At 35.2% G+C, this 15,906-nt stretch overlaps 1 protein-coding gene across 5 annotated transcripts in view; it reads left to right on the top strand.

Moving 5' to 3' along the window:
* Positions 1–1,295: 1,295 nt before the first annotated feature.
* The window catches only part of LOC125226119 (uncharacterized protein ZK1073.1), a 101,257-nt gene continuing 86,646 nt past the window's right edge, over positions 1,296–15,906 (top strand). The window contains exon 1 of one of the 5 annotated variants that reach the window (XM_048129988.1): positions 1,296–1,396. In XM_048129988.1, coding sequence (XP_047985945.1) covers positions 1,340–1,396 — 57 coding nt within the window. In that variant the 5' untranslated portion in view covers positions 1,296–1,339. Of the gene's footprint in view, positions 1,397–13,988; positions 14,131–15,906 lie in introns of those variants that run through there. The other 4 variants (XM_048129987.1, XM_048129990.1, XM_048129993.1 and 1 more) reach the window with 4 other exon arrangements.

The following is a 15,906-nucleotide window of genomic DNA, read 5'->3' on the forward strand; positions in this document are numbered from 1 at the left end:
CAAGGCATATAATTCAATATTGTTATCATCAATTAAGAGGTGTTTTTGAGTTACTCTTAATTTTTAGCCCATAATTAATTTTTGAAAAATTTCCCAGCAGCAATGTACTGTAAACGTGGTTGCGATGACAATCAATGACAACTGTCAACGAGCGTTTAACGCGAGTGTGTTTGCATTACGTTGCGGGCCGAATTAATTTGTATGGATAAAAAAAATATTTCAATTTTAAGTAAAAGTTATCTAATTCCATTTTTTATGTCCTATACTCACCACCGTCAAGAGGTTCGCCCGTTTACACCCTGTATAGGAAATTAAACACTTCTTTTATTATTTGATTGCCGATTTTTTGTGTTACCACGTATGTTGTGGTACATTTTAATGTTAAATACGTATAATGAGGAGGCACACTCAAAAATTATGACAGATGGTGCCACCTTATTAGTCCATTGCACAGATAAAGAATTTCACACGTGAGAGCTAGAAGAAGTTTTTTTCTCTCACACATTATGAATGACAGTGACATGCCTAGACGCTTGCACAGGCGCCGCCTGGCGGGATAAAATATCAGTGTGTCTCCTCTTTACGTCACGCACCACCTCAACTAGTATATTTATGTACACATGTAAGTGATATCGATATCGGACGTAGGACCTATATCTTATGTATCAAAGTCGTCATCTTTGATTTTAGCAATTGATATCCTTCCTACATCCGATATCGGATTGAATAATAATATTGTGAAAACGCTCTAAAGTAAAAGTACCAAGTAATAGTAGATGGGGATCCATTACTGGAGCACTGATGACCAAGACTGGAGGAAATACACCTTGTCTTAATTTGTTAACTATGAGGAAACCAATAGCAGTATCTATTCTGCAATAAGCTCGAAATGTAAAAGATGGATAGGATAAGTTTTAACACGCTTACTTAGCGGTAGAATGATTGCATGTATCAGTGAAATATCAAAAATAGGCAAAATTTTATCTTAAACTATCCATGATTGGTACCGTCACCCTACATACAAAACAATCAATTTAAATTCCATTGAAAAAAATGTCAACGTATTTTTAAACTTCGAACGAATTATTTCCCAACGCCCTGTATCAACATTCCGAATCACCACATCTCAAGCGAGAAACTGCCATATCTCAATGTAGTAGTGTTTTGAATACGACAGATAATTAAGAAAATATTGAATTGCCCTCTATGATATCGGCAGTTGTGTTTATGTACCTTCAAATGTTTTTAATTTTCGAACTCGGTGGTTATCGGTCAAGTATTGTGCTATCTTTTTTTTTAATTATCCATATTAGTGCAAAGGTGTAGTGCAGTGAGTGACATGTATTTGTGTGGTATATCGGATTTTTTTAGACGCCGGCATATTTCTATAGAACGGGTGAGTTTGTTTTAAATAATACGTAAAACGTATTTTAGCGAACAGTTTTTTAAAGTGCGATTCGTAGAATGTCAGTCAGAGATTGATTGGTTACGGGACATTAATAAAAGAAGAGTATATTTTTAAATGTATTGTTTAATAAAAGATAAAATCACTCATTTTTACACAAGACCCCGTTGGTAAAACCTTGAGGTTTGTGTGCCACGGGGGAGTTAGGTTTAGGTATACACGAGTGTCTATGTATATCTTGGTATCTATCTAACACTAGTCAGGATTATTTGATTAAATAATTTCGAACATTTCTCCAGTGATTCGTAATCTACTTAATAGGCCTCGGCTTGACTTCGGCCCGAAATTTTGAAAAGTTTTCCTGTCAATCGAAGAAAACCTCAAATTATTTATTTTTTATTTGTTTGAATTCACTAGTTTTGTTTTGTGGGGTACGGTACCTGAGCTAAGATTCTTTAGGTACGTATCTGAGTTAACATTTCTCAGTATAAAGCCAAATTTTATAAATAATTTAAGAACGAACATGTAATCTATCTCTAGGTATTATATACAAGCCTGAGTCCTGACTGGCTGACAAATCAACGTACAGCATAAACATTGTTTTTAAAGAAGAGTATGACATTTGACATATCACAGTATAAAAAAGAGTACTATCGTACAGTATGGCCACTCCCGCTCCCCGCTGAAAGTGCCGCCCACCCCCTCTCGGTTACCTCCCAGTTACCGCTACTGTCATATTTCACTCATACAAGCATAGTACGCGTTCACCTACACGAGTTAAGACTGTGTGCTAGGAATGCACCTTTTTCAATATATTTGATCGCCAGTGTCCAAGGTGTGACATTATGTTAACTAGGAATCCCTTATAGTCTTATATACAACGTATTGACATCTTAATTTGAATTTGAAATATTTTTTTATTTATTATATCGCTTTTTTTTACTTTCTTATCGATTTTTTATTTATTGTTTCATGATTAATATTATTTTGTATACATACGACGATCTTTTTGTGAATTTTAGCCTAGGAACCATCCGATCTTGCTACTACTGGGAAAATAACTTAATTCTATAACAGTACTTTTTATGTCACCAAAAATTAAGTTTGGTAATTTGAAATAGTATTTTTAGTTAAGCCACCAAAATTTGTGACAAAAAACGTATAATAGAATAAAAAAAATATTATTTTAATTCACTAAAAATCAGGCGAAAATGGAATCAGGACTTTTGTTTTAAATTCGACTACTTTAATTTATGACCTTTATAACACATTAAGAAACCACCTATTTTTGTGAATGATACTTCGTAGTAGCAAAAAGCGGACTAATTAAATCAGTTATGACACAAGCAATAAAAGGACAAGTGAAGTTATGGTTGTTTTGTATATACATTATATGTTGAAACACTATGAAAACTGAAACCACCCCAAAAACAAGACGGATGTTCAATATTTTACTAGCTCGGAATAACATTCACGGCAAAAATTACATAAGCAAAAAAATTGGAACAGACTTTTCGTTAGGATCATAATAAAGAAGAATAAAAATTAATCCACCTTTAAATGCTCGCCAAGAAGCGCTAAAACCACATACGTACGTACTGAAATAAGTATTTTCATATTCTTCTTACCTACAAACTCTCCACCATTGACGATGTAATTTCCTGCATTATTTCAAAAGTGACTCATGTGTTCAACCGCATTTTCATTACATCATGGTATAATAATATATTTCGTCGCCACTACTATCGCTTAAATAGCTCAGGTTGTACTAGCGTAACGTAAAATGACGGACGGTTTTGATGTCGTGGGTTCGATCCCCGGCAGTCGAAATGAACTTTTTTTGGTTTTTATTTTTATTTTATTTTTCTTTTACCGCCTTTTTACCCCCTTTATTTAAAATATTGTTTTTTTTTTGTTGTATATAACATTTTATTTAATGCTGTGAGTAATTTAGGTACAGTCAAGATATTTAATTCCCTAGCCATTTTAAAATGTTATTAGACACATGTAGAGATGGGTCGTGGGTAAATACCCAATCTAGCCACCCAGGTATTTACCCGGTAAATACCTATCTACCCGGTATTTACCCGTATCTACCCAAATTGACGGGTAGATTCATTTCATGTTGCACATGCTGATTTGTGTTAAAATGGAGATAAATACTAAGTTAGTGGTTGTAATTATTATACACAATTCAAAACGAAACTGTTCAGTCAAATATACAATAAAGATTACAGGAGTTTTAATGTATATTTTTAAAAATAATTAAAAAAATATGTTTTACGTGTGCTTTTTAGATTGCATTAAATAGTCGTATTTATACGATAAAGATAAACTTCCTAATACTGGTTGGAGGGGGTTATGGTGGGGTTAGGGGGGGTAAAATGTATTTTTTTCATATTTCATGGAAACTATCATGAATATCGAAAAGTTTTGTATGTACGAACTAAAGTAGACAAAATTTCCTACAAAAAAGTTTATATACATTTTTGTCATAAAATATACTATGTATGAGTTATGAGCTTCAAAAAGAGTTTTTTAAAATATTTTTATTTACATATTTTCATTTACAGTTTTAATTTATCAGACTTATAATTTATATTAAAAGCATTTTAAATTATTTCCGTGTGTCAGAGAATGATATTACACCATTTTTATAGTTGGGAAGATACATTAAAATCACATTTTATCTCATAGCAACCTATTCGTTCTCAATTTGAATAAACATTATGTGTAGAATTACAAAGACTGACTTAAATTAATCTATTTTAGCCCAAAACACCATTTAAAACGTCAAATTTAGAAGAAAAATGAAAATACCCGCGTATTTACCCGCGGGTAGGTAAATATCGGGTATTTACCCGGTAAATACCCACCGTCGGGTATTTACCTGGGTAGTTACCCATCTCTAGACACATGTAATGCAATAAGGTCGAAAACTGTATTTCAGTATTAATATTGATTGAAGGTAACCTAAGGTTCAACATCGTTCCTCCCCGCAACCGCAATACTCTGTCTTAGCTAACCATCGCTAGACGTTATGCCCTTGTAATAAGGATTACAAATGTACAGTGACAGTTGTCTCTCTATAGTAATCTCTTTAACACTGGTCACACGTGCGAGAGGGACACCAGCCCCAACTTTGACCCTCTCATGTGGATACACTTTTACTATCCTAATAAGAACGTTTTTCTGCACCGGTGATAAAGTTCAATTTATTATGGCAAAAAAGTGTGAGCTCAGTCCCTATTGAAAGTCCATGGTAATGGTATGACTCAATGAAAAATTGGCTAAATAGTAATCTGAAAATAAGCAAAAAGGGTAGAATATATTTCTATAGGTTATTTCGTTGGATTACATTACAAAATGAATGTATAATACATTATAATACTCGTTGTAATTGTATAGATTTATAGTATTTTATGCAACAGGCGTTTAAAGGAGGTCAAAAAAGACGAGTGGCGTGGGTAACTATTTGAGGCGAAGCCGAAAATTGTTATTGAGACGACACGAGTATTTTTTGACCCAGTTAAACACCGTTGCATACAATACTTTTTCTACGACCATGCACTTAGTTTTTAATAGTTTTCTTGAATAACTTTCGTGAAATTCACACTGCTTCCTGTATTTTGACGCAAAGGTTTGCACTGTCAGCTCAGCTGCCCAAAGCCTTTCCGCGCACTCGCGCAGTGTCGTTATAAGGCGTTGCCATGGTTACAGAGCCAAACAATGCGTTTTCAGTTTTTTCGATACTGCGCGCATGCGCGGAAAGCCGGCGGACACTGGCTTTGGGGAATAGACCTTTATGTAGGGTTTTAAAGATCTATGCACGACCGTGTAAATGACGTATAACAGTTCGGGAGTAGAAAAAATAAATAATTTTATTAGTTCAAATTAATGACCGTCAAGGAACAAAAACTAATTGAGTCGCTATTAGACCGTTTTCACATTATCCGATCCAATAACGGATGTCGGAAGGATATCAATAGATGAATCCAAGATTCCGCCTGTAATGTATGGGATATCGGTCCGACATCCGATATCGGATCGGATAATGCGAAAACGCACTTTGGTCTACATTTTACACTTTTGAAAACCAAGATTAATTAGAGTCTGTTGTATGGTCGGTATGTAGTGTAAATAAAAAGTCGAAAAGTAGTAGGTTCTTTCTATACTTTTTGCTATGTATTTTATATTTCAATAGGCAGGCTTCTGTCTGTACCCATATTACAGTACTTTCAATATGTGCTATCCTATAATTAAATTCGGACACTCGCGTAGACACTTCTAATATAATTTGAATGGCATTATTACCAACATTAAATCTCCTTTTGAAAATAAATTTTAAAGAATATCCCACTATCAGATCAGAGCCACTGGTATTTAATTTAAAACAAATGCCTATAATAAATAAATCCGATTAACCTTTGGGTTGTCTGCTGTCGAATTTAATTATTTTCATAGAAAATATTTTTATTTGTATCCTTCCAGCTCGAGATTCTTGGAAGCCCTGTAAATTTTTCTCTGTGACAACAAGATATGACATGTCAGGAAATTTACACATACATACATTACATAGTACATTTATTGTAATAAACGTAGTACAAGTGACCAAGATAAAGATGATACAGTAGGGTATTTTTAAAGTTTATGTAATGAAGAAGTAAAATTGCGGCCTTTTTTAGGTATTTCTATTTATGAAATAAATTGGAAATATCTAACAGCAGCGGCTGGTCCATACAAGCCGATTCCCACCGGCTTGCCTAAAATTGATTACCTACTAGTAAAGTACCTAATGTTAAGATAGGTTTCTTTTTGCTCAGTGTTGCCTAGCAGAAATTTTCACCAGCCGCCACTGATATCTAATACCTACATACTTATTATATATTGGTAGCGGCTCCATTCGTTCAATATTCGTTCGCAATTCATTTTGACATTTAAGTCATTTGAGCATATTATGACAAAAGGTATTTTGATAAAGAGTTTTTAGTGTGTCGCAGTTCCATTTGCAATTTTGATACTTAGGTCTTTATACACTAAGTTGGTTATGTTATAGCATGAACGATTTTTTCCTAAGCAGATAAGAAGTTAACGTTATTAGCATCAACAAGAATGTTATAAATGTAATTGAGACCCAGCTTTTTAAAACATTTTTGTTATGAATTGTGCGTCCTTGTATGTAATGTCATTGCAGTAGCTTGTACTTATCAACTTATAATATAAATAAAACATAAAAAAATGAATTAAAAAAGCTGTAATATCTACGGCCTACATATGCGACGACTGAGATTTGAACCCGTGACCTGTGGCTTGTAAGTCTATCGATAATCGCCGGGGCTATACCTGGCCGTGACATATGGGTCGAAATTAGACTTTGCATAGCTTTCGCGTGTTTGTGACAAGCGTTGCTTCAACGATTCTGAAGAATGGAAGAATACATTTCACAAGATGACGGAGATCTGTCAAATGGTAGAAGAGAAAAACGTGAGATAGATGTATGTACTGACAAGTATATACTCTTTTCGACGACTGTCAAATCGCATGCCTAAAATAAATATGTAATTTTTTAAATTACTTTGAACTTTATTATCGGTGGAAAACGTCTGTTTTTAATCTACCTAAAATATTACTTATGTAGAAATAGGCATGTAATGAGGAGGAACACTCAAAGGATACGACAGATGGCGCCACCCTATTAGTCCGTGAGACGTGAGAGCGAGAAGCTGATAATTATGTTTTTTTTTTTCACTCTCTCACATATGAATGACAGTGACATGCCTAGACTCTTGCATAGGCGCCGCCTGGCGGGGTAAAATGTCAGTGTACCTCCTCATTTACGTTAATGTGTAATAGAAGAACAGAATAAAAAGCATGCGACACGGCTCATCACCTACTCTCGGCCCAGCGCCACTGGCGTGGTGGTTTGCCATATGGATTCCTAAATGTAAGACACTAAGGTCCAAACCAAACCACGCAAAAATGTAAATATATTATTAAATAAAGGTCAAACTTATTGGTTGGATTATCATGCTGTTAATATTGTTAAATAGGGACAGTAAAAGTCAACCTCGTACTATTATCTGTTCCTAATTTGCCCGGTCAAATATTTAGATTTTTTTATTTCCATATAAATATATTGGTGGTTTTTATATGCTAAATATCTGAAATATTATGTGCTATTCATTTCTGCTTAAAAATATCTGTTGTTATATTTGCTCTAGAGCACGTTAGAAAAAATTCAAAAATTCTATATCATTAAAAAAAGTCTTATTTCCCGTCATATATTTAGGTGGCTTCGGGTTGTAAACCTTAAAACTGATTTTTTTTACATGTGTCCACCATTAAATTACTGTGAGGTATTTTGCTGAAAGAAAACGCTTATTTTTTGGGCGTAGTTTTTTTTAATATCTTCCATTCCAAACTATTGGTGGATTCGAAAATATAGGTTTTTTAAATTGCGATTAAACGCTGTATATGAAAAAAAACTACTGTTGTAGAATTATTTTCAAAAATATCGCACCGTTCTTAGGCTATTTGTGCTATTTTTAAGTTAAAATATCTTATAACTTTCAATAAGAAATAAAGAAAATCTAATCTAAACCGTTGTGTTTGCATAGGTACAACTTATGCCATCTTTGTATTTAGGTCTAATTTTATTAAGCAACAAAAATCTATAAAGAGATCATCAGACATTGTGTTTCTGAGAATTAATTAGAACAAGGCGAAATCGAATTGGTAATAATAATATTTTCTGGATCTATTCATGATTACGATCAACTTTTACTATGGGACTTAACGAATTCGGCAGAAAAATAGGCGAGACGACTAAAAACTAATTAGTCCGTCAGTTAGATTATCAAAGAATTTTAAACACGTATTTTTTTCTTTTTTCTCGTAAACGCAAAATGACGACGGTACAGTGCGTTAAAATTTCGTGTGACGTCACGCCTAGGTACAATTTTTATTTAGAAGTGACGTCACAAGCCCCCACTCCGGTACTTTGATGCTCTATATCTTTGTATTTTTTCATTAATTAGAAAAAGCGAAAAACATGTGTTCAGTATTTTTCGCCGATCTAACAGAATAAGACTATAAACAGAATACTATTTTTTATGTAGTCGTCATCCCTATATCGTGTTCATTAATATGTATGCAAATTGCAAGGGAGCTGTATAGAGAAATGGATACATATTAATGAATCAAAGTTGGTTTCATAATTTGTATGGAGATGTAGATTTTGAAGTGATGTTTTCGAAGATGGTCCCATAGTAAAAGTTCGCTGTAGTCATGAGTAGATCCAATAGGTAAATATTATTTTGTATTACCAATATGATTTCACCTAGTGGTTTGAAATCGCTTCTATTCTTTATTCTCATGTTTGCTGCCGCCAGCCCATTACATATAACGACGCGAAATATTAATATCGTCCAAACCTGTGTCACTGAATTATAGCACGAGAGTCGTAATGCGAACTGCTAAGGAATGGAACATGCTCCCCTCATCTGTATTCCCGGACGAATACAATCTGGGTGTATTCAAGTCAAGAGTGAATAGGCTATTATTGAACCAGTGAGCTACAACCTCGGCCTTGTCCTCAACTCGTCACTTTCCATCAGGTGCGACTAAGGTTTATAATAATAATAAAAAAATACACACCTTATTTTCTCGAGGGATTTTTTTTGCCTACTCTTTCTTTTCTCGCGAAATATAAACGAATCTCAGTTTTGAGGTTACGGTAGTATTACCTATTTGAAAAAATTTAGATTCATATTTAACCCCCGACGCAAAAACGAGGGGGTGTTATAAGTTTGACGTGTCTGTCTGTCTCTCTGTCTGTCTGTTTGTCTGTCTGTCTGTCTGTCTGTGTGTGTGTCTGTCTGTGGCATCGTAGCTCCCGAACGGATGAACCGATTTAGATTTAGTTTTTTTTTGTCTGAAAGCTCGGTTAGTCGGGAGTGTTCATAGCCATGTTTCATGAAAATTTGTCTACTATGTCGCGGTCGGGGGTTTTTTCAAAATTTTAATTATTCTGCTCAGTGTGCGTAGCCGCGCACAAACGCTCACGCATAATACCTCCTTCGTAGCTATCTATCTCTATCGCTCTTGCCTATTGGCGCGATAGAGCTAGACTGCATTTCTGTCGGCATCTGGCGCCGCAGAAATGCCATTCGACTCGCTTTATTCCATACATAAAGCGTTTTGATAGCGTAGCGTCAGCGGAGCGCAACGATAGCGGTGCGCCGGACGAACGCTGGCGTTTCGCTCGCAATCCGCGCTCTTTAGTTCCCGCCGGCGTCCGCTGGGCGCAACGCCAGCGTTAGTCCGGCGCACCGCTATCAATGAGCTCCGCTGATGCTCCGCTAACGCTCCGCCTACGCTCTCAAAACGCGCATGTGTGGCCGAGCTTTAAGTCCGTTTTCGCATTATCCGATCCGATTCCGGATGTCGGAAGGATTTCAATGGAAAAAAATCCAAGATGGCGCCTGTAATGTATGGGATATCGGTCCGACATCCGATATCGGATCGGATAATGTGAAAACGGACTAACACCACACTTCCACAGTATGCAGTCCTAATCATGAGATGACGGGTGATAGCCCTATATGGAAAAGAAAGACATTCTGTGACGATCCCTAATATCCCTATAGTGACTGGGACAACGGCAAACGAATAATAATGATGATTAATTATAAGATAAGATAACATTTAAGTACCTTTGGAAAGTTAAACAATAGGCGAGACGACAAAAAAAAAACTAATTAGTCCGTCAATTAGATTATCAATAGTATTTTATACAATCGTGATATAATACAAAGCTTTTCAGTCGAGTACCATATAATTATATCACTATTGTATACAATACTTTTTCTATGTGTCATCATCTTCATCATCAATGAACGAAAAATATCATCATTCAAGTTAAAATTAATGTTAATAGAGTCGTTCACCGTTGTATCAACATCGAATTACCTGGCAACTAACTGTTAGTAATAACCGTCTTTGATTGGTCGATAACGGGATAGATAATTTAAAAAAATGTGTTTCAAATGCAGAAAAAATTGCCAGGTATCGCAAATTAGTATAGAACTTATATGAAGTTCTATTTTTGAATTTTTTTCAGTTACCTAAAGTGAAGCGTAATGAAATATTATTAACTAAGTGTCAAAGACTATCCAATACTGAAAAGTCAGCACGTATAGTTTAGTCTGTGGTGTCCTAATTGATAGATTAAAGTCGACGAGTAGAAAAAGAATATTTGACACGTACGTTTTCTTTTTTCTCGTAAACGAAAAATGAAGACGGTATAGTGCGTTGAAGTTTCGCGTGAAGTCACGCCTAGGTACAATTTTTACTTAGAAGTGACGTCACATGCCCTCACTCCGGAACTTTGATGCTCTATACCTTTGTATTTTTTCATTAATTAGAAGAAAGCGAAAAATATGTGTTCAGTATTTTTGAACGCTCATAACTGACGGAATAAACTGAATGCCATTTCTTTATGTAGTCGTCATCCCTATTGTAACAGTTCTTGCAATAGGCTAGTTTCCTATTAGTCAAATCAGCATTTTTTAGGAACTGTCAAAACGAGTTGCTAATATGGAATTAACTATGAAATACTGAGGAGTGACGTCACGGTCAATTCATTTACCTACTTTATATCTTTCTCTTTGACTTATTAAATACAAATTATGTTTAAACATAACTACTGTCCATATTTTTCTTCTAATTATGTGGTGCTTTATTTCATTCACTGCATAAAATATTTTATTTTAAGTATAGGAAACTAGCCTATTCCAATAAAAAATCCGTAGACATTCAAGAGACCGGCTCCCGCGTCCCGTTCCTATTTTAAATGTCAGATAGATAATTGCACAAGCGCTGGCGACGGCTCAAAACTTTCATTCGAACACTTTACACCGCGCTGAGTTCGCGTTTTAACCCGTAATCGCGATTTCACTCAAAACTCAGTGTAAGGCTCACCTAGACGTTAATAGGGTTAACGTTCGCGTTCTTTTTTATTCAACGCCGAAACTTTGCTCGATTCGCGCATTCGCAAAGTCTTCGCGCGTAGTTTTCGTTGCGTTGAAAGGTGACATTTTGCGTGCGTGCGGCGTACACGCTGCGTTAGTGTTTGTGTGGATTGTGTGATGGTTTAGTGTAGATTGGAAAATGGAAAGGAGAAGGTGATTAGAAGAGATTCATACAGAGATTTAGATTCATGTCTCATTTAAATGATAAGAGATATAAAATATACATTTTTGTTTATGTCTAGATCAATCCGGATTATTTTTAGTTTGAGAATAGTCATTCTTACAATTTTTAAATTTGATAACGGCTGAGAATTTGATGACTTAAAACCCCTTGGGACTTTTTTGAATCTCAGTCTGTGTATGACATAAAAGTACTAACCGTGCATAGCTATGCTTACCTATGAGTTAAGTCTGAATTGACTTAGCTTGAACTGAACATATGAAAATACTTCGTTATGATTTTAATTATCTTTTGTCGTTAGGCAAATTTTCATATCTTAAAATTAAGAATTAGTTTAAATACTTATTTATCTGAATGTTATCTTAAAAAAACACAAGATCATTAATTTCGTGTTTGTAAACCTATAAATGAAATGATAAATATACAAATGAATGTCAATAATAGTTAACTATAGTCTGTGTCTCTAGGTATTCAGATAAATATAAACAAAATCTACCCTCACTTCGAAAATATGGTTAAAGACCACTCAGTGACAGATCTACGTGGTTTTCTATTTACTTGGTTAACCCACAAATATTTTAACTACCTAACTAACTTACTTACATAACAAATATATGAAATAACAATACGATGCCAACACCCCCCTGTCATATTTAATATACCTACATCGTGCAACATTAAGCGATTGTTTTCCACCCAAATTACACAATGTTTTCACCACGCTTGCAATATAAAAATATGTAAAAAGATAAATATCAAAGTTGATTACGGACACGAGAAATTTCTTAATTTCCTAATAAAAATGCATTTTTCTATAACTTTCGCGGCGCCTGTGTTGCATTTACACACTTACTGAGCAAGTGTAATAAAAAATAACTTGACGTCTCCATAATATATCTAAAAATAAATCTGTAGATTATTATCGTATGAGACTTTGTCATAATTAACCGTATAAACAAACAAGCATGTTTGCGTTCAAGCATAAGCAATTATGAGTAATTTACGATACGGCTGTCTCGCGCACATCTGTTTGAAATGAAAAATAAACATTTCGACATTTTCCTACTAAAAATGATTGCATCGTTAATATTGATAATCTTAGCGTAACTAAACTAAGTGCCATTTCTGGAGAATCTTAGCGTAACTAAACTAAGTGCCATTTCTGGAGATAGTGCCTATTACAAATGAAACTACTACACTAACTACTACACTAAGTGCCAAAATAAGGTCATGCTTAATCCTTGCTTGAAGTGATTAATTATATTATGGAACCTGTCTTCTGAAATAAATGTTTTTTTTATTTTTATTAATTAAGTATCGCAAACACAACGATTAATACTACTGCAGCTGCTGCTAAAAGTGCTGAAATGTTATTCGATAGCTTTGTAGTACTTTTTACTACATTGACAATTATTACAAAACTTAATCAGTAAAAATCGTCAATTAAGATGTTACATTCAGTGTAATTTTTTACAATAATTTGTTAATATTCCACGCTTCTAAAATCTCCAATCATATCTACCTAAAAACTTGATACATGCTAGTTACTAAAGTGCCAAATGCCTCTTTAAACCGTAATATAAAACTAAATCAGAAAAAGCTTTACTTAAGATATCAGGTTTAGTGTCAATTTGTAAGAAATAATTACAAAAAATTCACGCTAATAAACTCTTCAATCTTCTCGATCTAAGTTCTAAGTAGGCACCTAACACATAACACATAACCTAAGCTACGGTTTAACACAGCTCCGTTTATAGTGTCACTAGGCATCATAAGCGCCGCTAAGCTAACAAAAGTGCCGCTAACCTAACAAAAGTGCCAAATGTTTCGACGCTCGCAACGCTCATCCGCGGTGCGAGCGCCGATTTACCTGACGTGTCCGGCTATGGTCTCGGCAGGAGTCTCCGGGCTTCGCTCTCAGCTATTATTAACAAAACAAATCAATACAAAGCGTGGATATTCTTCGGATTATTTTAAGTCGCCTTTACATTAAGAACTAAGTAACAAATCAAAATATAACTGAATACACGCAAGTACTAAAGTGCCACTAGGCTAACAAAAGTGTCAAATGCCGCTTCAAATTGTATTATAAAACTAAATCAGCAAATAGCTTTAGTTAAGATGTCAGGTTTTGTGTCAACGTGTAACCAATAATTACAAAAAAATCACGCTATTGAACTCTTCAATCTTCTTTATCTAAGTTCTAAGTAACAAATAACCAACGGTTTAACACGCGCAAGTGCCACAAGGCTAAACAAAAGCGCCCCTAAGCTAACAAAAGTGCCGCTAACCTAACAAAAGTGCGAAATGTTTCGACCGACGCTCATCCGCGGTGCGAGCGCCGATTTACCTGACGTGTCCGGCTATGGTCTCTGCAGAAGTCGCCGGGCTTCGCTCTCGGCGGAGCAGCGCCGCAAGCTGTCCATGATCCGGACAGCCAGCATCCCGAGCCCGCTGACCCCGTGAGTCACATTTACCATTTGGTACCCTGCCCGAGAAAATGCTGTTCACAGGTATAGATTTCCTTTCATTTTAACTACCTTAGGGTGTGTACTAATTGTGTGGTTATCGAACTTTTTCATATAAGGATCTTTGCTTATAATATGCAACTGATCCTACTCACGTGTCGTCATTTTTAAAGGATAATTCAAGCAAATATCGAATTAGTGCATCTTGTAACGATGTCACCGAGTTACTGACCTATTAATTTAGCCAGTATATCTCAAATTCATAGTTTTAAATAGCTTATGCTATTATGTAAGTAATATCAAAACATTTGTCATTTACATACAGACTTACATGATTTACATTCATTCGCAACTTTTGGTTGTTCGGCATGCAAATTTTCTTAGATTTTTTCGTATTAGGAATGTTAGTAAAAAGTACGAGTATTTTTTTTTAATTATAAATGGGCTTACTCTTGGCCACAGACTAGCCAAAGGCAAAGACGTGGCCTACGATGAAGTGAGCTACGAGTGGGTGGTTTGTACGAGTATATTGTAGTAAATGTTAAATAAAAGACGTTGATATATTTCAATTATAAATATTTCAATTCAACTATGTTTAACAGTTCGATTTGAACTAAAAAACACAATTTTACATCATAAACTAAGTTTAGTGCCGTGTTAAATGCCAATAGAGAAAAGTGTTGCAGCACTAAACTAACAACAGTGCCAAGGGTCTCCCCACATTTATCGACGCAAAATCTTCAAAATCCGACAAAAAGTGTCCTTCATTTAAAAGTTATACGAATGATTATTTTTCCATGTAAAGTGTTGTTTATTGACCGGTTGTCACCCATGTCTGTACTGCGGTCGCAGACTAAACATTTTACATCGCAATTGTGTTGCCGATTTAGAAATAGACGGTCACACTATTTCAGGGACTATTAACGCAGACTTGTGATTAACGGTCATAGAGGCCGATTCTGATTCATAAATTTTGTTAAAAGTTTGATCTTTTGTGCGCTTTCACATTGGATCCGATATCGGATGTAGGACTCACCTGTAGCGCGGCATTTTGAGTGTGTCATGACCGCCACATAGTAACATCGATGGCCATGTTTAATGGATTTGTATTATCCGGATCCTATGAGTCCTCGGATCCGGATCTCAAATTCAACGGATATCCGGATAATTCGGATATCCGGATATCCGGATCTCAAACCCTATTAGCACATGATTGGCAATTTGGCACGACAGTATGTAGGTATATTCTGATTGTATCAATGACATAATGTCTATCTCGCGGCGACATTATACCGTTCTAATAATGTGCCCTGCTAATGCTGGAGAGACTAGACGTAGATCTCATGTTTTTAGGGTTCCGTAGTCAACTAAGAACCCTTATAGTTTCGCCACAGAATATATAATAGTACAAGTACAGAAGGCCCACTGCTTTGAAGTTCACGAAATGCCGCCTTTTTAAATGCCTACAAAATGATTACAAAGAAACGAGCCGCACGTGCGCAGCGTCGGACGTTAGGGTTGCCTATGGATTAAAAAATAATAATACTCAAATAAAATGTTATGTTATTATATTCAAGTCTTGGGTACTTTCTAGGTATATATACAGTATTTATATATTTTTGTTTAAGTCCCAACGTCACAAGTCTGATTGAACGTTTCCGTGGGGCATAAATGACATAGTCAATAGTAGATCTGTGTAATATTGTCCTATTTTATTCATGATGTTTATTTAACTAAGCATTATTAGCCATTCCACACGCGGATATCGCATATGAACCTTTAAAAAAACTCGCGACGTATAGTAACAATAGGAAGTGCGAA

The sequence above is a fragment of the Leguminivora glycinivorella genome, chromosome 5 (genome assembly GCF_023078275.1).
Source record: "Leguminivora glycinivorella isolate SPB_JAAS2020 chromosome 5, LegGlyc_1.1, whole genome shotgun sequence".
In the NCBI taxonomy this organism is placed as follows: Eukaryota; Metazoa; Arthropoda; class Insecta; order Lepidoptera; family Tortricidae; genus Leguminivora; species Leguminivora glycinivorella.